The sequence below is a fragment of the Diadema antillarum genome, unplaced genomic scaffold (assembly GCF_040938485.1).
Source record: "Diadema antillarum isolate AM-2024a unplaced genomic scaffold, OU_Dant_1.0 seq00001978_RagTag, whole genome shotgun sequence".
NCBI lineage: Eukaryota > Metazoa > Echinodermata > Echinoidea > Diadematoida > Diadematidae > Diadema > Diadema antillarum.
The window spans coordinates 11834-37607 of NW_027272636.1; the positions used below are offsets into that span (position 1 = coordinate 11834).

At 38.4% G+C, this 25774-nt stretch overlaps 1 protein-coding gene across 1 annotated transcript in view; it reads right to left on the reverse strand.

Moving 5' to 3' along the window:
* Window positions 1–1060: 1060 nt before the first annotated feature.
* LOC139713465 (annexin-B12-like) overlaps window positions 1061–25774 on the reverse strand; it is a 35647-nt gene continuing 10933 nt past the window's right edge. The window contains exons 5-14 of the mRNA XM_071625191.1: window positions 17880–18053; window positions 9882–9968; window positions 9324–9405; window positions 7206–7414; window positions 5673–5763; window positions 4881–5017; window positions 4139–4328; window positions 3203–3261; window positions 1949–2071; window positions 1061–1117 (exon numbers count right to left, since the gene is read on the reverse strand). Coding sequence (XP_071481292.1) covers window positions 1061–1117; window positions 1949–2071; window positions 3203–3261; window positions 4139–4328; window positions 4881–5017; window positions 5673–5763; window positions 7206–7414; window positions 9324–9405; window positions 9882–9968; window positions 17880–18053 — 1209 coding nt within the window. The remainder of the gene's footprint in view (window positions 1118–1948; window positions 2072–3202; window positions 3262–4138; window positions 4329–4880; window positions 5018–5672; window positions 5764–7205; window positions 7415–9323; window positions 9406–9881; window positions 9969–17879; window positions 18054–25774) is intronic.

Here is a 25774-nt window from a genome sequence, read left to right on the forward strand (position 1 = left end):
TTTGTAACATGCTATGAATATACATTGTATTACTATCCACTTTGATTGCACACGGCAAATTTCATTCAAAACACATTCACTCAGACCCTATTCTTGAGCATGTAGGGGGAAAGGTTATTGAAAAACAAGGAGTAAATTATATAAAAAGGCATTTAGAATTTTGAAATATCCTAAAATATGTACAGTTACAAATGGCAAAATTCCATAAACATGATAACTCTCTTTAGTTTTCATCACCTGTAATGCTGGTTACTTCAAAATACTTCAAAAGGTATGGAAGGATAATTATTTCATCTCAAGTAATATCTGTTGGTTGTTGTTTTTTCATCTATCTTTCCGTTATTACTCTGACTATTCAGCAAGTCTCAAAATGGCCACATCATCACGAGTTCTACATTGTATTGATTGATGTGCAACACCATTTTGCCTACTCTAAGTGCTATGTTGTACCTCAGGCAGCTAAACATGCTTTTCTCCTAGTCTACATAGATAATGTGTGTGTTTCTTTTTAATTCTCTCTTTTTTGGGGGGCTACTCATTTATATATATATATTTTTTTTTACTGCTAGCTCATTTCATTTTAGTGTTTTGACCGAGGTGCTGTAAATTTCATTTGGTCTACAAGTTGCAGAAGAAATATTCTGCCACATTGTTACAAAGCCTGCAACTGATAACATAGACACAGTGTGAATAATTTCAGCTCATTTTGACCACCTACAAGTGACTACTAGCCGATTATGGAGACACACTCCCTTTGTGTCCTTTATGGACAAGGTCAGAAGAAAGCATACGAAAATGGAGTCTACAAAGCCACTGATGCAGGACAATGTTGTATGAACAACAAGATTTGGTCATATCTACAGGAGGTAATAACACAGCGTCCACTCTCTGAAATAAAACGACTACAACTATCGTATACTACAAGGGTTTCTCTGATTTGATAGATATCTTTCTAATCTAACAAATTGAAACACAGAAAAGTAATGTCACATATATACATATTCCATCAGAAAGGAGAAAGATGTAGGTTGAGCTGTTTTTCGATGGGGAACAGACTTCTTTATTCCCCTCCTACCAAGGCCAGTAAGATCTTTCTGTAGTCTCCTGATGTGTCACCCTGCACAAGAAAAGAACACAAAACAAACAAACAAGTAAATACTGGTACTCCATTGTTAGATGAATATCAAAATCATATTCATGCTTATTCATATGTACACAAACGTTAACATAGGATACAAGTGTCAACATGTTACACTTCTGACAATATACAGTGCACTATCATGTGTTAAAAGGCTGCACAAGTAAAAGATAACATTCTAGCTCCACAAACAGGCAAACACATAAGCTGCTAATCACAACAGGTATGTGCAAAATCAAATTAACATAGATATGAGGATCACACAATTATATGAATTGTCAAAAGCAAAGACTAATTTAACGTCTCTACATATTTGAACGATAATTTCCTGAAATTCATTGAGTGCACTAATGTGGATGCAACATAAACTGTTATTTTTAGTGGACCCTATTCCATTTCAACATTCTTGCAAAAAACAACAACAAACAAACAAACAGAATTCTAGCAATATTCACTGAAAAACATACACAACATGTATTGAAGTGCCCATGGAGTACCTGAACGGTATGAATAAATAAGAAAACTTCCTCTTAATTCGATTAAGTGATGATAATGACTGGCATTCACAGTGTAGCACAGCAAGTGGGATCCAGTGCAGAAGATTTGATAAGCATCAAACAGTTCATTTTTTATCGGTAAAATGGCCTTTGGAAAGAATGACTAGAATTTGCAGCTTTACGACACATTTCATCAAAAAGAGCCAATACCACCAATACTTAAGTAAATGAAAAGTTAAAATCTTGGTCGCAAAGCGTAAAGTGACTTGCATCTTTAACAGATAGGAGGTAATTTTGGAATGTCTGGGCTTGCCTTGATGAACCTGCCGAGGCTCTGGTTGTACTGACGCTGGAACTCCTGTTTAATCTCCACCATGTCAACCTCACAGCGAGAGATGATGATCCTCATGAGCGTGTCGTCATCTGTTCCAAGACCCTATACAAAGGGGGGGGGGGGTTAAACTTGGTGTAAGTGCATGGTGAGTGACTTTAAAGACTAACCCCCTCATGACTGCCACGTCAAAATGCCATTGACTTCCTGTATCAACTGGTTGCCAATGGTAATCGCAAAAGTTAAAGCGCTTGTAGTGTTGGTAGGACAGCGCATACAGAGGAGATGCTTGGTCTGAGGTTGTGTGGTTTTGGGTGTGATTCTTCTTCCTGTGGGTTGCGGGTTCACATCCCTGCCAGTATAACACAACCTTTGGACCAATCTATCTTTCACATGATATTAATCTTCCATTAGGAATTCATGGAAGCCCCGTACTTTATATAAGACAAACGATAAACAACTAATTACCTAATGAACAAATAGATATACCCACATGATTAAAACTTTGATTAGTAAGTACCTGCTCAACACAGCAGCTCAGGAAAGTGCTATCCGAGCATGATATGGAAATAGTAATACTTCATTAACCAACATATCGTAAAAAATTTGACAGCATTCCTCAATTTTGAAACTTGGATATAAACAGGCAGCCTACACAGCAGCTCCACCTAATTTCAGGAATAGTATACTGCTATTACATTACAGTCATGCAGCAAAGCACATACTTGATGTAATTTCATAATTCCGGCCAAAACAGAAAATTTATGCACGCCTTGTCAAGGCCTCATCAGTTCATCATAAGATTCTGACAGTCCGTAGCAGGTAATGTAACATTGTCACACTTATCACAAAGCATGAATACAATCATTTCTTTCCTAAATTTAGCAGCTCTGCACTCCACTCATGCCTCTCAGTAGCATACAAAAGCTGGGTTGAAAGTGAGAAATTACAGACATTGATGGAGCATTTGATTTCGGGTAAGGAGAGTAAAATGATGTAGAATTACTTTACCCAAGACCAACCAATAATTCCTATACTAATAACAGCAATTGGGAATTCACCAATACTAAAACAGGAGAATGGATGTCAAAGATTGCTTTCAGCTCAAGCTATTATCATCTTCGTGGTCAACCTCCCTGTTATCCAACACACCTCAATTCCATCAGTAATTCTTATTCTCCTCCTCATAATTGTCCTAAAATTACAGATTTGCCAAGAATTGCAAAAAACTCTTACCTTCATGGACTTGTACAGTTTCTCTGCAAAGTATAATGGTGTGTTGCGCACACATCGTACTATAAAATAAAGAATACGAATGAAAACAAATGAGAGATAGGTCATACAATCTGTAATTTTTTTTTGGTCAATGAAAAAGGTATTAAAAGCAATGAAAGGAGCTAGTATTTTGTAATAAAGTGCAATAATGCTTTCAGCTTTGTTTACTTTTATTGGGTAGTAAAACAACAGCAAAAATCAACACTTTGAAGTTAGGACACTCGAGTTATTTTTCATAAGGTTAAATAGTGGCTACCAGTGACAGCCAAGGAAAGTAATGTCCACTAAATGCACAATGAAAGATGTGCTAAGTATAATCTCTTGCAAAGCAATAGCAATAAAAAGATACAAGAACAAACAAGCAATGACTACAATGGTAAAAATATTGCAGAATTTGTTAGAAGGATATGGACAACCTTTCAACTCACCCTCTTGAGTGAAAAAAAATGAAACATAAAATTTACTGTTTTTTAATCATTACTTCTTCATGACATTTTTCTAACATGCATACTCCATCTTTCAGCAACCCCAAGATGGATACCTTTTATAGCTTCAGGCAAAGGTTATGTTTAGTTTCATGCTGTGAATGTTTTAAGTTGCATCCCTCAAATGTCGATGCTATTTGGCACAATGTCTCTCTACTCATAATGACCTCAAACTGTGTTTAATATCAAAGGAAATAGCTGCTGCTTACTGTTAAACAAACAGTAATGCAAAAGGTATCTATATCATGACCCTTACTAGATGAGAAGCAGTTTGCCCATTACCCCCTATTAACCCGTTGAGGACAAGTCCCGAGTATTCTAGGGCAAGTGTCTATGAGAAATTCATGTTGTAGGGAAATCTGTCCGCCCTCAACGGGTTAAAGATCAAACCACCCACTAAATTCCCACTCACCAATGGTCAGCATGCCGTCCTCGAGATCACCGGACATTTCCCTCTTGATGGACTGCTCCATGGTGTACTTGACCATCTTGTTGTACTCTTCAAACGTCGCCCTCAGCTGGGGGTAGCTGCGGGATGCCAGCACCGAGTTGAAGGTGGATTCGTCTGTCCCCCATCGGGCCTCACCCGCTGTCACAAGGGCCTGAGGTCAACAAACGTGACGCAAACATCTATGATTATCTTTAAACTCATATCGACATGCCAGAAAAAGAGGTTACTGTCACCATTATCAGACTCCAACAGGTAATAGTTGTTGTTTGCATGTGTCTGTCTACTACGCTGTATTGATAAAAATGTTTTACAAAGTATTATAACCCTGTCACTGGTATTAAACTGTAACAAACAGTGCTCTCTATTTCTCTCCACTTGCTGGAGAGTATTCCAGTCAGGCTGCCACTGTACAGTGTGCCTTAATCCAACCAAGTTAAATCCCCCCCCCCAAAAAAAAAAAAACCCTTTGAACAACAGCAACAACAAAATGCTCTTTTGTTTCTGGCATCTTTGCTCTCTCAGTTTTCAAAGTAATGTTATCCCTGATGAACTCTACAGCTATCACAACTCTCCCTTCAGATAAAAAATTGAGTAACGAAAGTTTGGGTTATTGTGCACAGTCAACTGAAATGAAATGATAACAGGTTTTACGACTTAATTTAAGTAATAAATGCCTGAATGGCAACAAGATGGCATCGCTTACCTTAGCATCAGCCTTGGCCTTTGCATGGTCTACACTCTGAACCTCTGAGCGCGCCCCTTGGAGCATGGACACAAGGAGTCGTTTGAAGTGACCCGACGTCTCCGAAACAACATCCTTCTCAAGGTCTCGAGAGAATTCTGGCAGAGGGAAAAGACAAGGAATGTGCATGAAAAGTTCCAACAACCATTGCAGGTATGGTATGAAGTCAAAGTACTGTATCACAAAACAAACAGAGGCTACACTTTGAGCTACTGGGGGTATGTTTTCAGTTTTGTTGATCTTTATTTTTTTCAAAAATCAAATACTAGCTTGCCAAGATTCTGTTTGGATCTTCTTTGGCCGGAGTGGATAACAGAGATTTAAAGGCATTTATTTGGGAATGATAATTCCACTAAAAGTCAAAGAAAAATTCAAGGATAGCTTGTATGCTCCGAAATACAAACCACTTTATTCATCCGCCCACAACATGTTGATAAGATATGAATACAGTTTGCTGGTGTGTTGCAAGCATTGATTGCAACTGGAAGTCTGAGTTAGAAAATGAATAGAAAACAATGAGAAACTAAAAGTGAGAGCAAATATCGCTTCAATAAATCTGTTACATCAATATCAGGTATGAAAACTGTCCTACAACATGCATCATGCTTCTCACTGGTTTCTACTTACTGGGTACCTGCCTACAACACTGCCTGCTTTGATTCTACACATATCTCACTATCTTCAGTTCGATCTACAGTACCTTTACATAAAACATTGCTTTGACTATCTATGGTATCTTCAAAGAGTACTCACCTTTCTTGTAAGCCTCCTTGATAGCCCTGATCTCGTCATTTGTCCTGGTGCACAGAATTTCAATCAATACCGACTCATCGGTTCCTAGTCCCTGGAGACAAAACCACATTATTGTCAGCAAAGTTAACCTTCCATATGCTTACTAAATGTGTACTAAGGGAGCTGTCAATTACCTGACTTATCCATTTATGAGCTAAATGAGTGAAACTGTACTATGGCTATTTGTCATTACACACACTTAATGTAAAAACAAGGGGTGCGTTGGACTGAAAAGTTTTAACTGGCCTGCTAGAAAGAGCTTGAGAGTTAGAACAAGTTCGATTTTATTTTCTCTACGCTTTTGACAATGGTTCACAATGAATTTTGATTAATCACTCTACATGGTCACTTTACATGTCTCCAGTGTTGTAAGATTATAGTCATCTTGTGGGGTACTGTGACGTTGGCAAGGAAGCATTTTTCAACACTGCTAGCAGGGCTGCTCATGAAACTGAAATCATATTCTCATACATCGAGAAAGCCACAAAAATACTGGCAGATATCTTAACTGCTTTGAAGTCGCCCTGTAAGATACAATTAGCCATCTTGGAGGAAAAGGAAGAATTTTCCTACACTTGTAGCCAACATTGTGAATGAGAATAAGATCACACTGTCACATAATGAGGCCCAGTGAGGGCTGTGAGAAAAGTTATATTTCAGGTGAGAATTTGATGATGCTGTCACATGTGGGTACAACAAGGTGGCTCAGTCGGTAGTATATCTGCCTTTCAATTGAATGGCTCAGATTCCGGTACGGGTTCGAACCGACGTGAGTCTCACTGAGCTATTGTGTGTTATCATGCTGTCCCCTCTAGTTGAGGCAAAGCACTTTGATGGGACATAAAATGGAGGACCTGTGTGTGAGAAAGTCACAACCCATTCATGTAAGAAAGATCCTGCTTCATTCATTCATTACGAAGAGCAGGGTGCATACACCTAGTGAAGTAGTCCACCCCATATACGCACAACTGGACCCCATGGAAGACCAGTTAATAAATGCAGCTGAATATGGGCAATCCAACAATCTTGTGAGATGGAAAATAAGAACAAGCAAACAAACAAACAAACAAGCAAAAATGTCACAATAAGTGCAGTCAGACTGGCAAAAGATTGAGAAGTTTAACATCAAGAAGTCTTTAAAGGATCTTTCGTCGTGCAGTCACACTAACAACGAAACTTGGATCAAGAAGTTTGGGTCATTGCTACGCACATGCAAGAAAGAGCGTGCCATCCAATGGCTATAGTGATTGTGACATAACAATGCACATCTGTACATGACAATGGCCTCGCACTTCGGAGACACCGCCCGCAAACAGACCAAGAAGTTTGTCGGGGGTGGGGGAAATATCCCTAATTGGAGTGGGAAGTTTCGCAAGAAGTTTTGCGAAAAGTTTGCAGTCACACTGGCAAAACTTCAAGATGGTAAAGGTCGCAAACTTCATCTTCTCAATCTTTTGCCAGTCTGAAAGCGCCTAATAAGGTCACTCCACCAACCTTCATCGCCTTGCGGAGCATGTGGGCGTCAAATTCAGCCGAAAGCATGAAAAGGTGGAGGACAATGTTCTCCAGCTTCCCCTTCAACTCTCCCTTCAGGTTCTTCTCCAGGTCCTTGCCATACATCGTCTTGAAGTCCTTGGAGATCTGTCGCCTCTGGACCGCATTGCATGTCGTTGCCACGGAGATCACCGCCGTTTCGTCGCATCCTTGATCACAGGAGGGGCAGAAAGGAGGAGGAAGAGGAGTAAAGTGCATAATCTCCTCTTCACATATACAAAGCTTTGTTGGGTTGCACTAATCTTACAATTTTAACCCTATATCTGTCACATACGCCGTAGCCAGACTGCTCAGACATTTTGCAGTGCACAGACACAAGATTGTTGATGGCCATTTCTGATTATTATTATTGACATTAATGTGTCATGTTATACATCATTTGAAAGCTTATGGTCTAAACTTTCATTTTCCATAATAATCTGAGTGAGGGCGCACTTCAATTTTAAGTAGGACGCCCTCTTATGTCTCATAATTATCAATGCAGACTTATTTCTCCATGTTACCACCTCATTTTTCCACACAACATGAGCTTGCATCACAAAAAGGTCTCATAGATGTTGTAGAGAATTTATTCAGCTTTCAGATGGTATGATTTTTTCATCAATAGCATCAGTACTTTTCATTTTATGAACAAAAGTCTGTGGCAATTACAACCTAGATTTCACACATTTTGTGTAATTTCTGATTTTGTGAGTGATAGTTGGCCTGAAAGTAGACAAAGCGTGTTTGTATCTTGTCAAGCTGAAAATATAAATTGAATTGTGCTTTTTTCTTTCAAATCTATATTAATCTTGTTCTATGATAATGCCATAATGATAAGATAATCTAAGGATAAAAAATGTTATTGCAAATATCGACGTTGGAGTGTCCATGCATTCGAGTTGATCATCATGCTTGCTAGTCTACGACTTTCTGCACTTTCCTTATTGAAACAGAATTAACTATCACAGCAGTCATTTTCTTTATGATAAACCTGCATTGAACTGAAGTTTCGCATAGTGACGGTTTCATCATGTAATAATAATAAACAGTCAAACATACCCCAACATAAAGACTGCACAGCTTCAGGCCGCCAGCAGGAAGCTACTGTAACCCTATTGCTCCTTACACCTGGCCCGCTGGCCCCGGCTAACTAGAGACCCATTGCACTGCTGTTAGTGCTGAGTAAACAGTTGCAACTGCTGCACCGAATGTGCAGTGTTCAACTATTCTTCAGATCATTTATGAGGCCGATATTACTGAAACTATACCCCTTCACAGAATTCAGAGATGTTAAAACCCCTAATCTGAATGTTTTCACTTCATGTTTTACTATTTTGACTTAGATAAAATAGATGAAAATTGACCCACGTGTACGATCTTTTCATCGCTCGCGGCGATCTCTATTACAGTCCCACATATACAGATTCGTGTAAGTTCTCCACACATGCCAAAACTGTACACAATACATTGCAGTCTGAATGCAAATGAACATGGGCGGGGCCACAACAATTTCTTGGACTTTGAGAAAGCTTTCCTGATTGGTTAAAGGTGGGGAAGCTTTTTTCAGGCTGGAAAGTGTTTCCTTACACTGTCAGCCAATCACAAATGAGTTTATAGAGTGGTGGTGTCATAGCCTTTGAAGTAATCTGTCAATCAAAATAGGGCCGATAATATCGGCCGAAGCATTTCTATTGCAGTTTTTGGGCCGATTTAATCGGCCCGTGACAGAGATAGGGTTAACTTTCAGGGGGAAGGGTTGTAGATGCTAAATTACAAACCTAAAATGATAATGGATTTCATGGTATTTTAGTGCACGACCCATTGGGAGTGTTATGAGTTGATAACATCATCACTTCAACTAACTGGCATTGCGATTGGGACAAACAAAATTGTTATATGAAAAATATGAAACTGAAAAAAATTGATAATTTTCACATCTCACATCAACTTTCTGATAATACATCTCCTATTCACTTGTCTGCTTTTACTTATATGCAAGTCAACTTGAACATAGTAAAGTCTCATATTTTTAATTGTTGTACAAAAAAGTTTTAAAAATGGATCATGCATACTTACCAAGTCCCTTCATTGCTTTACGCAAGATTTCTGCTTCTTTCTGTCCATTGAAGTTTGCCTTTGGCTTTACTGTGCCAGTACCCTGCAGGAGACAAACAATGAAATCAAACATGAAAGAATCATATGTTCAGTCTTCCCTTTAAATCCCTGCTTCTTAACTGGTGGGTCACCAAGCTCTTGCCAGAGGGATGTGATATTGAACAAAACTTAAATTTAAAAAAAAAATCTTATTTGATCTAACTACGGGCCTCAAAAAAAACTTTGAAGGAGCCAAAGTGGGCCTAAGGTTAAAAAGGTTGGAAAGCACAGCTTTAAATGATTTAACAATTGTTTTTTCAAATTGGCAACACACCGTCTCCCTGGTGGTTGCACACATATGCGTCACATTATGAACACATATACGCATCTCTGCCACACTCAGCTCACCACACAGTAGAAAACAGTCCTTCCCATCTCGTAATGTATGAAAGAGAAGAAAACGAGACAGAAAAAAAGAGTGTTACTTCATAACTAACTGGCCAAATTCTCCCTGATGTGGTGTGAATGTAATTAACCTACCCTAACAATTGCTCCCGCTGCAAGAGACATGCCTGCCATTTGCTGGGTGGGAGGAGTGGCTGTCTTGGTGACAGCTGGTTGTTGAACCTGACCAAATTGGGAGAAAAATGAAACAATGCATAAAAATGTATTAATATCTTTTTAATGAACTAGTCATAAAATAATCACATGTACTTTTTTGCTCATGAAATTTCAAATTTGACACAAAATCTATGAGTCACGAATGTATATGTTCCTACTGTACGAACACTAATGATATCATGTGCCTACAAAAGGCCATTATGATGCAAGAGGGGCATTACACTCAATCACATGAAAAGCTAATCATTGCATTTATACATGTGAAGAATATCCATTAGGACAGTAATACACTGCTAGCTACACAAGGTGTGACTTGCAGTACAGACACCCGATGACCTTGCGACCAGGGAAAATATCAAAGGAAGTTGACTACAAATGTCAAAAATTCTGTCTTTCCTTTTTCTGGCTGTAATGTTTGTAGCATCTGTAGTGCACAAATACAGTTATGATAAGTCATTACAAGCCGCTGCCAGATACGTACATGCATGAAACCATTTCAAGAAACACAACTTTTTTTCTGACAATATGGTTTGTTTCACAGAAAGAGAAGACTGAAATCCTCAAAAGTAAAACATTTGAGCCAAATATAAAGCCCATTGACAAGACAGCTGCAAGTCTGATTAAAAATTCAAAGCTAAAACCATTCCCAACTAAGGGACTGATGTTATACAATGTATGTAGAATCTCTCATTGATCTTTTTAACTGGCTGAAAGAAATTCCTCAAAAGTCTCACATGATATTGCGAACACTCAATCGGTTGAGAAAAAGCATGTTTAAAAAAACAAAACAAAACAAAACAAAACAAAAACACATAACAATGAAGAGTAATGCTGTAATGCACATTTTTTTTCTTTTTTTTTTCAGGTTTGGAAAATGCTTGGAAAAGTAAGATCATAAACCTTCACACAGCAGCATCTGTACTGCATTGTATACCACCACCAAACTGTACTCCTACTGTATACGCCATATATTTCACGAGTCTAAATTTTCGCGAATCGGGAATTCCCAACGATTTCACGAGTGGTTAAATTCACGATCGTGGAGTCCTGTTCTGAACGGAGAAGTGTACACGCTTACGTCACATTCACATCGGGATCAGAGTCAATATTTTTGCGTGTCTTTAATTTCGTGAATAGCACCTGATTCGCGAAATTTGCGAAAAATAAAAACCTCGCAAAATATTCGGCGCATACAGATTCTACTTGATGTCTGAATGTGCACCAGCCACAATATACACACACATCAAAGTATTTTGCACTGTACAGACAACTCCTGTTATATAAGTCCTTGGGTCAAGCAGTTTTCTTTGGTTAAATCAAAATGTCATTATATCCAACCAGTTTTAAGTACATAAAGATGTATCTAGATGATAATTTTGGGACCTGACTTTTTACTTCCTTGTAACAAAAATTTTGTTGGAACTGTGTTCACTATAACAGAAGTGCACTATTGTATCCAATGTGTGGAAAATTACTTTTTTTTAAATGATTATCATTGTTATTATCAAACTCTATATACAGTATATTCACTCACCTCTGAACTTTCAGGTTCCATTATGACTATGTGTCTATATTTGCACAAACTTGACTTGACAATTATTCAGATCACTGATGTTCACAAGCTCTTTCTTTCAGACAGCAAGGCAGTCATTAGAAATAAAAACCTAAAGCAAATATATCCTTTGATGTCCACCTAACACCAACAAGAGTTTTGCTGATAAGCAACTTCCCAATCACTTAAAAGGTCACAAAGTTGACAAAATCTCTCCACTTAAATCTCCAGAGAGTGGTCGCGGATGCAAACAAACTCTGGCGTCAGAACTCTCCAAGAATCAGGATACAAACTTTCTTGACTGAAACACAGTGGAATGGTAAGTCAACAACAAATGGAATTGATCAGGCTGGTAAGTTCCAGCAGAGCTCCCCATCAAGACTGCACACGGCAGTGTGCAGGATCAGACTTATAACTCTGGACATCTGGACTAGCCAAAGTCCTTGAGTAGCCGATTGCGTCAAGTCCCTACAGAGGAGCAGAATTTGCGTCAGCTGCTCGACGCCTTCGTCAGAGCGTTGCGCACGGGCCGTCCGGAGAGGACGAATTTGATTTCCTACCCTTGGTGGGTGACTCACTGTACCCAGTGAGGCACCAAAACAAGGGGGATACCCTTTCACTGAAACATGACATCACTTTCCCTGAAAGCCTCGCACCACGACATCATGACGTCATGTAAAACTTTCCACACTTAATTGAGAGACAATCGGTTATAACCTCATGCACCTGTGGCAAATTGGCTGGCTGCCCGGGATCACGGTGATCGACATTTGCATTACCCACAGCGCTTTGAACTAAAGTCACTATTTGAATCATTTTGGCATCAGAACAGTTGTTTGGCATTGAGTGCAGTAATTAATTGGAAAGCAAAGGGTAATTTCCAAAATCCACACATGTATCACAGCCGGGAATGTATTTCTGATTTGTACGTGACACTATTTTCCCCAGAAATTGGCAATGTGATGATTTTCCAAGTCATTCACCCTCTTCAGCAGAAAGCACTGGACACACTCTCATTGAGCATCACGTTGGCTATGCCCCAAAAATGAAATGTCACTGGAGAAGCTGCCATCAGAAGGGAAAAATTTTCCACACAACATTACATCCCACACTTTGTGACCCTAGTTTGATCTTTACAATGTCACTGCTTTATTTGCATGTTTCTACATAAAATGTACATGATATATAAAAGTGTACATATGTATGTGTTACCCATTATATATGTGCACTCTGTGTAATCTACTGACATGTACATGGGTATGTCTTTTGCACATGTGTTTATATAAGTGTGTAGTTTATGGTTGAATATACATAATGACTGCTGCAGTAATTTTGGCAGGTCAACATTGAAGTGAATGTGCACATCCGTGCCTAAATTTGAGAAATCTGCCAAGAAAAGATTAAACATTCTTAATACCAGGCTTTCAAGCGGGATAATGTAAAAAAGTAGGAATAAAGTAGGAACAGAATCTCTAAGAAAGTAGGAAAAAGTAGGACATGAGAGGGAAAAAGTAGGACATTTGAGAAAAAAAGTAGGAATAAATCAGGACATGTGCAGGCAATTTGGAGTAGTTTTCGTCGAGACTCACCAGAACCCTTGATGTTACATGTAAATCTGAATTTGTACTCACAACCCTGCTGCCTCAGCCTCACTTTTGCTCCTGGGAGAGCCTGAAAAATACAACAAAGGCAGACATTCCTTAGAACAATGTCAGGAAACAAACAGAAATGCATGTTCAATCGTACAGGCAATATGAATCTGCATAGAAAAGACATCATTCTGTGATTGACATGAACACCTACCATTGTGACCCTGCATAGCAACACCAACACAAGTCGCTCGACATGGATTTTTAGTAAGGGAAGATTCTAAAAGAGCAAACTTTAAGCTTAAAAATGATGTATAACTCGATATAAATGGACTCTCCTAACCTATCCTAATATTGGAATGAAGCACACACTCTGGAAAATGTGAACTGAGTAAAGGGGCTCTGAAGTATAGTGTCTATTCAAGCGCTTAATCTTCATTAAGCAGTGCTAGCTCTGCAATGAATGGAACAAATACTTAGTAACAGGATGTTAACCGATGGAGCAGCAACAATGAAGAGATTAACAGATAAAGCTTTGCATGCTTTATTAACACATTCTGTAGATGATCAATGCCAACTTTCAGAGCAGTAGCATCATCCTTCCTAAAGTTATTGCAGTTGAAAGTTAAGAGTATGGACAGTTTTTTTTTTAAAGAAATGAAAAGAGGCCTCTATGAGAAACACCTAATCACACTATTCTACCAAAAAAGTGTTCCAGAAAAAGATTGCTAAAAACACAATTTCCTTTTTGTTTTATGATCCTAAACTTTAGTATAATATAGAAGAAGACTTGCTCTTTCAGAAAATATGAAAAACTCGAGATTGGCCGGGTTGGCCCATATCACCTATTTTCAGTCCTAACACAAAATCAGTGTGTAAGACTTATTGTTGGTTTTGTGATGCACGGTCACATAATCTTATCATCCCACAAAATATGTCATAAATATTCCATGATGTGTAAGTTATACACTAATGCCAAAGGTATGTTGTATACTTCCATAATTAAAAGATGGCATCTTTTATCTACAGTTATTTGAATGTTTTGAAGTTGTGAAGACATGTGCTTCATTTCAAAATGTGAAAAAGAGTGGAGATAAGGATATTTGACAAAATCAATTTAAAAAAAAATGACACTTTTATCTCCATTCATTTAAAGTTGTAAAGATATGTTTCACTTCAAAGTGTGAAGAAGACTGGAAATAAGGATGTTTGACAAAGCTATTCAAGTAATGCTCAAGACTACTATGCTTTCAAGTTCCAGCTGAATGACCATGAGATAAGCAATAGATTAACTTTCCAAGAGACCTTCAATTTCAAATCCATGTAAGCATGTAACATGTGTTCAAACATTTTAAAATAACAGGATAATTTAAACTACTTATATGTAGCAGTCAGTATTAGTCTCTGAGAGCATGTGTTATCATAATTTCTGGCAAGACATGCATGAAGAATGGATTGTCTCATGACAGTGAGGCCTTACAAAGTGAAATTAATACCTACCAATGCATTAACATCCCTATTTTGCAAATCCTGGCCCACTACAAATCTACACACTCAAATACTGTGAGTTCATGGCACAGTGTCCACCACTGAATTTCCAGAGATATCATCTTGGTATTATCATATGATATAGATGGCAGCATATTAAAGGCAAGCTCAATTTGAAACACTTTAACCAATAGGACACAAAACATCCAAAGAGAGAGACAGAAAAAAAATCAAATACTTTACATTTCAGTATCAATCAGGGAAATGTAGTACTGTCACATGTAGAGTAACAGAAGACTAAATATAACCAAATTACTCCACCTTATAAAAGTGAGGAGCATATATGCATATCTGCTTTTTGTTTCTTATTGTCTGTAGTCTTACTGACTTTATAGGTAGCAAACACGACTATTTTTGATAATTTTCTGTAGATAACGAATATAAATCAGTTTTCATTTCTTTGGTGTTCTGTAGATGATAGATTCCATGTATTCTTGAATGAACTTACATTTGTTAATCTAGAAAGAATGGTAGAAACTTATCATTCTGTACTTTCCAATGATTTCTTACTGTTTGCAATTTCTGCCAAATTCACCGCAGATAGTTAATAATTTTTTACATTCAACTTCTTTTCAGCTCATCATGACCCTTTTTGTTGAATATTCATACAGCTGTTTGATCTTTTTAGGAAGTTTCTCCATTTTGCAATATCATTCCAGGCACTTTTAAGCTCATTCAATATTCTTGAAATCAAATTTCTTCATATAATTTTGAGAATATCATATCCTTCAGCCTTTGAAATTTTACAAGGTTGAGGTTCTGCTTTTCATTCTCCAGATATTTTGCTGGCTCAGTATTTCAGCTTGTCAATTTTATAAACTACTCTTTACAAGATCTGGGGAATAAACAGTGACTGTCATTATCATTTAAGTCCTTGCCAGCTTCTCTGATTTCTCAGAAAATTCCAAAATTAACAAACTGTTTTGGTCATTTAAGCAAATACACAATAGATGATCTGTATATTTACCATGCAGTTCTCATCCCCCCTTAAATAGAGTGTATTTGTGTCCTTTCAATTTTGATATTCTCCACTGTTCTTTTGGTTTTCACCTTCAACTTACAGCTTTGTATGTTGACACAACTGACATGTTACACATCCATCCATTCACTTTTTGTAAGAAGTTTCCTTGTCTCACATTTTACCAAGACTCTTTCACATGGTTCAATATTTTGGGTGTGTCACTTCAAACGATACATCACACTTTAATCACTTTCATTAAGGGATTTCTGTTCTACCATTTTCTTGCATCTTGTTCAAACTAGCTGGATAATAAAAAGATGTTCAGCCTTAACTAAAATTTGCAAGATCTGTGGAATAAAAAGTCGTCATGGCTTCTAATTTTTCTGCAAGTTGCTTCCTCCAAACTTAACAAACTGTTCTTGGCGGTTCAATTTAAAACATTCACACACTTGCTCTTCTTTGTGGAATTAACATTCATTAGCTTTCCTGCTTGTGTGGGTTTTTTCAGGTATGCTTCAGATGGCTTTTCTCTCTATATATTCCTGATAGTTCTGTGTCTTCAGGAAGTGGACTTCAACGTCTCATGGTTTAAACTTCAATCAATCTTTAAACGATAGTGAAATATTGTTTTTGTGTTTGTTTTCCTTGAAGTTCCTCCATCCCCTGCTTACTTCTAAGTTCTTCGAGGTAATGTATGTCTTACCTGTGATACAATTCAACCTCTTAAACAATACTTCTAAGATGTAAAAAGCCATCAACTTTTAAGATTGTCCATAAAGAGGTTTCAGCTCTCCTATTAGTCTTTATCTTTCAAGATGGCTAAGTAATTACTGTTGTTCTCATTCCTTGTTCACAATTTGTGGGATCTGTTAAATACACATTTCTCCCTGTTTATCTGATTTGACGTCAAATTCTACTTTTAAGTGTATGGCAAGCTTACCTGGTAATTTTGAGCGATGATGAGAGCTGGTTCAGCACTGCTCCAAGTCCTAGGCTGCAATATCAGTGGTATCAATCACATAAAGGTCTTCACAGGAGCAAAAGCTGAGGCTGGCAGCAGTCTTGTGGTTGATTGGATTGTGTTGTCCCTCTTTCATGTTGAAGATAGAGGCTCTCCCCATCGGTAAGAATCTGCAACTAGAGTCTACTCATCATTTCTGAATATCAATTATTCAAGTAGCCTTGCACATTTTTTTTTTTGCGGGTTTTTTCACCAAAAAAGTAGGAAAAAGTAGGAAAAAGTAGGATTTTGAGCAAAAAAGTAGGAAAAGTAGGACAAGCAGTAAAAAAGTAGGAAAAAGTAGGAAAAGTAGGAACACTTGAAAGCCTGTAATACATTTGAAATAGAGCACAATTTTTGTTTTGAAAAAAAAAAAAATTGTTACTCTCAAGACAAAAAAAAAATCAAAACTCCTGCTTGCTAAAAACAGTTCAATTACCCAAATTCCACATACTTACAATCTTATGAACAAACACAAACAGAAAACATGCTGGAGAATACAGTACTAAACAGATATGTGTTGACACTGATATGCTTATGTAAGACTTGTATGATCAGTGATTCAGCCGACACAATGCTGTCTTGGCTGGATTTTCCTATTTGAAGCTTTAATACCTGCTTGCGTTTTATTTGATGTCCTTTTATGTCCTTTTATCCTTTCTCTTGTGAAAGAGAGGCCATGCACAGTCAAACCTGTCAAAGTGGTGATGACCACCTGCTTTATGCAGCTGCTACTACCCCCCCCCCCCCCCCAAGAAATTTTGTGCTGAAGACCTTGCCTAATACTGGTTCACCCGTTTCACATGGGCAGCAGGAACTTCCCTGAGCAATACTTCACTAGGTGTTGTGGCCATATTGAACCTATTCTGTCATTGTTCTTTCTGCCAAAGTTTCTGCAATGGGGTGGAGCCAGTATCTGCATCCTGCATAATGGATTTTCTATGTTATGCAAATGATGAGCAAAGATTAATGGAAACTAGACATGATACACTGTTTTCTTCTTCGCTTTGTCAATTATCACTTCTGATACAAGATAATAAGTATAAAGCCATGTGACCACTTACTTGTACATGTATGTATGCACATGCCCATTGGAGAAATATTTGTGATATGTAGTATAGATATTATGTGATATTGAATGTCATATTGGCTGTCAACCTGCCTAACCTAGCAAGCCATCTGTTGGATGACTTTTAAAAAATATTTCTCCATGTGGCCCACTGTGGACAGTTTTGATTGTATCATGATCACTTTTATTGTTACTCACAGGTGCTGGCCTTGGCTGCTGCTGCTGCTGAGGTGGAGGGGCTTGCTGCAAGGGAGCCGCAGCCATTGGACCTGGGGCAGTCTGGGGCATGGGCATGCCTGGGCCTCCAGGGACCGGAGCTGGGCCGGGGGCTGGAGCGGGTGCCCGGAAAGCTGCTGCTGCCATGGCCGCTCCCTGCGAGGCAAGCAACAAGATGGTACAATGTTACAGAGCCCACGAGGTGGTACATGATGCTATTTGCAGGATATCAAGTAATTTCACACTCTTCCCCCTCTTCTTCCATATCAAGTGGTCTTGTCTTCACCAAGTTCAGATACTCAGCAATAGCAAGTTTTAGATCTGCCACGTGAACGCTAAGACGATGCTTCCTCCTGGTTGGACAATGGAAACAACACCATTTTTGGCCTACATGATTAGCGTCGTCTTAGCATTCGCATTGCAGATCTAAAGCTTTTAATTTTCAAACAAGGCTTCTGCATGCACAAACACCCTGTACACACAAATGCAGCAGGTAAAATGAAGGAGGAACTTCTTTTCTTTTTACATACAGTGTACACACATAATATGTACAGTCTCCATCTCCATGTTCTTCTAATGTAACAGTTTGCAGTCACAGTGTTTTACAGTTTGTTGTGGTACCCTTCAGCCTTTATGCTCATGTGTTTACTGACATTGGAAGTCAATGCATCGGGACAGTCATTTTCATCAAAATGGACTTTACACATGCATGAAGAAAAGAGTAATACTGCCATTACCAGTGATAATTTATACTACACCTCACCTAAATTCTACCAACGACAGAAATCACTGTCAATATGCTATATGATTCCGTTTACTGGTAATCACAGCCATACTCTGCTACATTAATATTTCTTTGTCATCTGAGCTGCCTACAGTTAATATTCTTGTTGATCTGTCCTGTGTCGCCTTTGAAGTACAGTGTCAACATATTCCTGTTGGTACTTGTTATGATATGAGCGATAAACAAAACCCATAAATGTCTTGCGTCTCATGCAGTCATAAAACAATCATTACTTATCACCAAAGTCTACTGATGAATGCCCAAAAGACCAAAAATGACAATAAAACAATCATCAATGTCCTCACATAAAATAATAATGCCTCCAGCTTCCTCTAAGCAGCCTGTGCATAAAAATGCACCAACCATGTATCCAGTAAGAACAGAAAGTAACTTAATGTGTCATAAGAATGTTACTCCTACACCTTCTCAATGCACAGAGAAAATGGTGAAATTGAGCCTGCCAAGAAATATATCCACAAAATATAAAAAATACCTAATTGCCTGAAACAATAACTTTCTTGAGGTAACTTTGCAGTCATGACTACCTCCACTGTATGATATACATATGTATACTTACAAACACGGTAATCAACTATACTCCTTATGTCTTGACAGATAGAGCAAATTACCATGATACATGTATTAAAATCAAGACATGGTGATGTACATGCCGTTTGGATATCTGCCTCCATTAAAAGGTCCTTGGATGTGTATTTGAACATGGCATTTGGTAGTGTGATCCTCGGTTTTAGAAATATTCTGGACTCTTTATTTTGATAATTTTGCATGTTTTAGCCTATCTTGGAGGTTACCACAGAGACCTGCAGTTCTCCAATACTAATCAAAAGCAAAACTTTTGATATTCTGATGATAGTAAAAGCACTAATTTATCATGAATCTGAATACTTGGTTGATAAAATTGAAATTCAACTTGTTACTTTCAAATGTAAGAGGTAGAATAATCCATATCTTTCAAACCAAAGGTACAATATCCATACATGTCTGTCAAGAGAACTTAACTCATTTCTGTACGAAGACTATTGTAAGTTGGAGTAAAAACAATTTCCAAATCAAACACTGCATGTTAACAAGAACAACAAAATGTGTGAGCAAGAGACTCCTTGCACTTTGTATAGCAATAATGCCCTTCTTCCTCTCACAAGAAGATTAAGATATGACATCAACAAAAAACATGTCACTGCATGCACATCCATGGTTAAAGGGGCCATTCTCACATGCAGATACCACAAAAACCACAATTGCAAATGTTTGTTCACATTCACTGTGAAAATCAAGTATGTTTCATGAAAATTAATTGTACATATTTTTTTTTTTTTTCAGATGTGCACTGCATTTTGAAAATATCTAATTTTGCCTGTCCAGGCCTCATGTGCGGTACAAAACTTATACAGCCTACAAGAACTTGGGAGTAGGATTTATGGCAAGGTACAGGCATGTGCGCACCTCAATTATGCAGATTACATAAGGAAATGTTGGTTGTCTCATGATCAAAACCTCTAAATATTCCGTTTCGCTCCCAAAGTCATAGTTCAAATTTCACCACGAGTTCAGTCACATAAACTGAACAAATTACAAGATGTTGCAACTTCACATTGAAAAATACGCACATTGGTTTGAGTCTCCACAGAAAAAAAAAAATCTTGTAGCATTTTGCTTCGAGTGAGAATGGCCCTAGAGATTAGATTCACTAAACAGAGGCAGGGTATACGAAGGGATACAAACAAGAGGAAACAGGCATTTCGGGCAATGGTGAGTATTTGGGGAAAATAATCCACATGTTTCAATGCACAAGCAGAGAAGGGGTGAAAAAATAAAACATCACATCCAAGTAACACATCTTTACTGACGTGAAATGCAAAGACAAAAAAATGCTGTGTAAAAATAATATACTGTATATGCCATATATCTAGTGTAAAGTCTTATCTTTCAGGAAAGCAGGACTCCCCGACAATTTTGCTTGTGGTTAAATTTGCGATTGAGGAACTCGTACAGTAATAAAACGTAAAATGTACACATACACCATGCATTCGTTTCAAGATTAGCGTTCATCATTTTGTGTGTTGCTAAATTTGCACAATTCAAGATAATAAAAACCTCACAAAATATATGGCATATACAGTACTTCTCAAAGATTCAGCGTGCAGATATGTACACATGACTTGTGTATAACAGATTTTGTAAAAAAGTGTACTCATAACATGATATGTGATTGCTCAGATTGGTGACATGTGATATCTGTTTTCGTCATCGTGCATGGTCATGGAATATTTATGAACATAACAAGGTATCAATGCTATGAATACTTCAGTATATTTCATTTCCTTTGGAATGAATACTTCAGTATATTTCATTTCCTTTGGATAGCCAGTAGTACATGCTCTACAATTCATATCTCATATATTCCAAATGCACAAAATCTACAGCCCTCATACAGTTCTACACGCAACTCCGCATGTAAAGTAATCTTGAAGGGGCTGAAGAAAACACATCTTCTTATGCAACGTTTGATTTTTTTGTGTGTACAGAGGAATGAGGAATAACACAAGTTACGCTATGAATGTAAATTAGGACTTAATTTTCATCCACTAAGCCGATTACTCGTCATATACATGTACATATGCGTCGTCGACTTCTGCGGAGTTGACTGCATTTGGGCTAATCATGCATAATTATGTTGAGCATGTAAGCTAGTTGAGTGCCATTAAAATTGTCTAATTTTACTCTGTGTGTATGTGTGTGTATCTGTATGTAACAAGGCAAAGCGGAGTGGGGCATAGGGGAGGGGCAGAGGGGGAGGGCATAGGGGAGGGGCAGAGGGGGAGGGCAGAGAAGAAGGGGCAGGGGAGGGGCAGAGGGGCAGAGGGGAAGGGGCAGGGGAGAAGGGGCAAAGGGGAAGGGCAGGGGAGAAGGGGCAAAGGGGAGGGGCAGAGGGAGGGGCAGGGGAGAAGGGGCAAAGGGGAAGGGCAGGGGAGAAGGGGCAAAGGGGAGGGGCAGAGGGGAGAGGCAAGGGAGAAGGGCAGAGGGGAGGGGCAGAGGGGGAGGGGCAGAGGGGTGGGAGGGGAGGGAGAACGGGCAGGGGGAGGGGCAGTGGAGGAGGGGCAGAGGGGAGGGGCATAGGAAAGGGGCAGAGGGGAGGGGCAGGGGAGGAGGAAAGGGGTCCAAGAGTTGCTGGTGATGTGGTATGGTGCTTTTGCGTGCACATGTGTGTTTGGACGTGTGTGTCTCTGAATCTGTGTGTATGATGTACTGTAAAACAAGGAATGTTCGCGTGCATTTTAATTTCACGAATTTCGCGAGTGCCAACATTCGCAAAATTAACCCACTGAGGACGGTTTGATTTTGGTACAACAAGGATTTACCATAGACGCTTGCCCGAGTATACTCTGGACTCGTCCTCAACGGGTTAAAATGCACAGGAAAGTTCTTGCCTACTTAATATGTGTTACTGTAGATGCCAGTGGCAAATCACGAAAATTTCGTGCTGCGCTAAAGGCCGTCGGCTCCAATCCGCGAAATTTTCAGGCTGCGAATATATCATGTTTTACAGCATGTGTTTATGGGTATGTGTGTGTGTGTGTGATTGATTGATTAGGACTCTGACTGTTGTTAGTCTGAAATGCAGACACAAAAAGTTACACAGCATGCAAACCATGAGAGCTGCATCAGATAGAGAAGAATGGATACAAACCGTTGGATATGGCGCATCCTAGATCGGTGGAAAAGAGGTGAAAGAAGAAGAGAACTCTACCGTGAACGCTGGTGCAAAGTCACTCATATTACAGCTAAACAATACAAAGTCTATAGGGAGGAAACGGTGACACATATCTCTGACTACACAGCCATGCAGGGATTAACACTGTTGAATGGAAATGCAATGTCATATGGCATGAATTTTTCCGCTCATCCATGTACATTACGTTGAAGTCACAGGATTGGGAATAACTTCCATCAGATTTGAATATAGAATGACAAAGTGTATGAGTTGTCCACATGACGCATGAAAGGGCAAGAAATAGAGTATAAAGTGAACATAGAAACACAGACTGACACTAGACATTTCAAAAGTAATGGTATGTATTACACATCTGATACAAGTGTATACTGTTCATGCATGCAAGGCAAACCACACTAACCACAAACAATACTTCTATCATTATCATTTACAATTTCAAGTACATGAACCAGAAAGGATCCAGTGGGTAATCTGTGATTTTTTTTCCCCCAAAAATGACAGTTTTACCACGAACCTCTGCATGTAACTATGGTTGTGTAAAACATACTTGATAGCAGCAACAAGAGACAAATGTTCTTGTTGTAAATATACTGATTTCAATTTTTGATTTATCTCTCTTCTTAATTTAGCACATTATCTCCTACAACGTAAATTACCTTCTTACATACAGAAGTCAATCTGAATGAGAGCAATGACTTGATAATTTTCATGATTACATGGTGGGCTAGACAATAAATTACTTAGCAGGAAAACAATGACATAACCCACTACTTGCAGAAAATGAGATGTTCCTGTACATTTCAAGCCATCAATCAGGGAAGAATATAGGTATTAGAAAGAGTAAACAATACAGAATTGCATTTAAGTCCTATAGTACGTTATAAGTAATACTGTAACAAAAAAAATAGGCCCTCCACACAGCCTTGGTATCTTAATAAAGTACTGTAAAAGTGGAAATTTTCGCGGTGTTGAAATTTTCGCGCATTTCGCGCAACCAGACACTAGCGCGAAAATAAAAGCGCGCGAATGTTTTTGCTTGCCAAACGTACCTGTACTTGGTGTCTTGATTCCGCGGAAATAAAAACACGCGAAACTCCTCTTACCCGGCCAAGCGTGAAAATAACCACTTTTACAATAGTGCTCATCTATTCTTGTTATTTTACATTTTCCGGTACCGGTACTGCTCTATTCCAGTACTGACAGCTACATGTGTTCACACATGACAATAACATAGAATTCTTTGAACTTTGTCCTCTACAATATAAACCTATGTCTTCCTGCAACTCATATCCTCAAAAAGAAGAAGCACTAACTCACAAAACAGTGGAACATTGCACTTGCAAGGGAAGGAAGTCTTTTTGTTTTTTCATCACCACCGAGGTGGTCTTGTTTTCAGCTCTTTTGTGGACATATTTTTCTTCGTCCTTCCTCCAAAATGTGTACACAGATGAACCAGCTTTTCATAGCACTACAAATTTCCCTACCTCCCTCCCTCCCTCCACAGCGAAAACATATGCCACTTGTCCATGGTACCAGTGAATGGCTATTTAAACACAGTTCAAGCGATGTGCTCATAAGATACCAAATGTCGTTACCTGAAACAATACCATTAAACATTTGCTTTTATGCATTATAATAAATTTACATCAACAACTTATATCATTGATAGAAATACAACAATGTTGTGGGCTACAGATTGGATGAAATTATTAATTTTATGGTAATTTGAAGGGAAAAAAGGAGAGAGTAAGGTAGGAAACAGTAATAGCGAGGGATTATACATCAATTTGGATCAGATTAACACCAAGTTACATTATGTCCTAAAAACACTAGTTTTATCAATACACAAACCCCATCAATAGCTATCAAGTTTGAACAGAGTACGGTTTGTAGTATTAACTAGCTTTTATACTTGCCTCACACACATCCACATCACATTTCATTTTCACAAGCCCTGTCATAGCTAGCAGTTACAATGGATGTGGCCCTTTTTTCTGTGCATTGTTACCATGAGGATTATAATGAGCTAAGATGCTCAACTGTATATGATCACAAAGCATGGTGGAAAATTAATTGCAGGCTATGTTCAATTAAATGGATGATTACCACTACAAGGAAACAATGGCACAATACTTTGCAATTCAGTGTTAAATAGCATGGGGCAGTTGAGTATACCTTTTTATGAGGCACCAGTATTACGGTGAAATGCACACTTCTCCTCAAACAGATTTCTGTGACTGATTCAAAGCTTCTTCCTGGTTTCTCACAGGCTTGCCTGGTATAGTGACAATTGACATGTACTGTGCATTCTTCACACTATAAATTTGCTATCGCTGGTTAGATCGCATTGTAACATATCTAGATAATAAAGCAATATTGGACTAACAAAGAAAGAAGAAACACTTGAACAGTGACTGCTTCGTTACTAGTGCCGTTGTTGAAATTGCGAACCATTCTTTTTTTTTTTTATTTCTTCAATGCTACTGAACCATATTTTTTTTTCTTCTAAATTCATCTCCCTCTCAATGACACATTGTTTATATACATGTATGTGACCGTGCATCACATACTGTATACGCTATAATTTTCGCGTACATAAATTTTCGCGAATTGCCGCTGTCACACATTTTCGCGAGTGGTTAAATTCGCGATTGGGGGACCAGAGAAAATATGAAGTGGCAAAGAAAGTGTGAATTTTCAACTTACTAGCAAATAAGAATGATACTAGTTATACACTGCATGAAAAAAACTTACCAAACTCTGCGAACTAGTAAGTTAGAATTCAACATTTTTGAAGTGGTTAAGTCCATCGCGCTAGATTTCTGATGAGTGGTCCCCTTGCGATAATGGATCGGCTCTCTACAGTATTCGTAAGTAGACGTGAACGTGCTACATGTACGTAAACAAGCTCAGCCAGTATGGTCTGTTCGGTAAGTCATGACATGGTATAAGTACTGAAATGTTCGTATCATCAAGGCAAGGGATTCATTTTGGAAGGTAATATTTTCGCGTGTTGTTAATTTCGCGAATAGCTCCCAACTCGCGAAATTCGCGAAAATAAAACCCCCGCGAAATATATAGCGTATACAGTAACAAACAAAAAGTCGCACCCCTTGGTTTTATGTGAGGACTCAAGAAAGGTGAAACAGCTCAACCAAGTCAATCTTGAGTTTTTCATATTTTCTGAATGAGTTATTCTTCTTCTACACAAGTCCTACGTTTTGGATCATAAAACGAATGGGAAAGTGTGTTTAAGCCGTTTTTCTACAACCCTTTTTGTGTAAAGTAGTGGTATCAGTTATGTCTTGGAGGCTTCATTTCATTTGGCACACTCTTCAC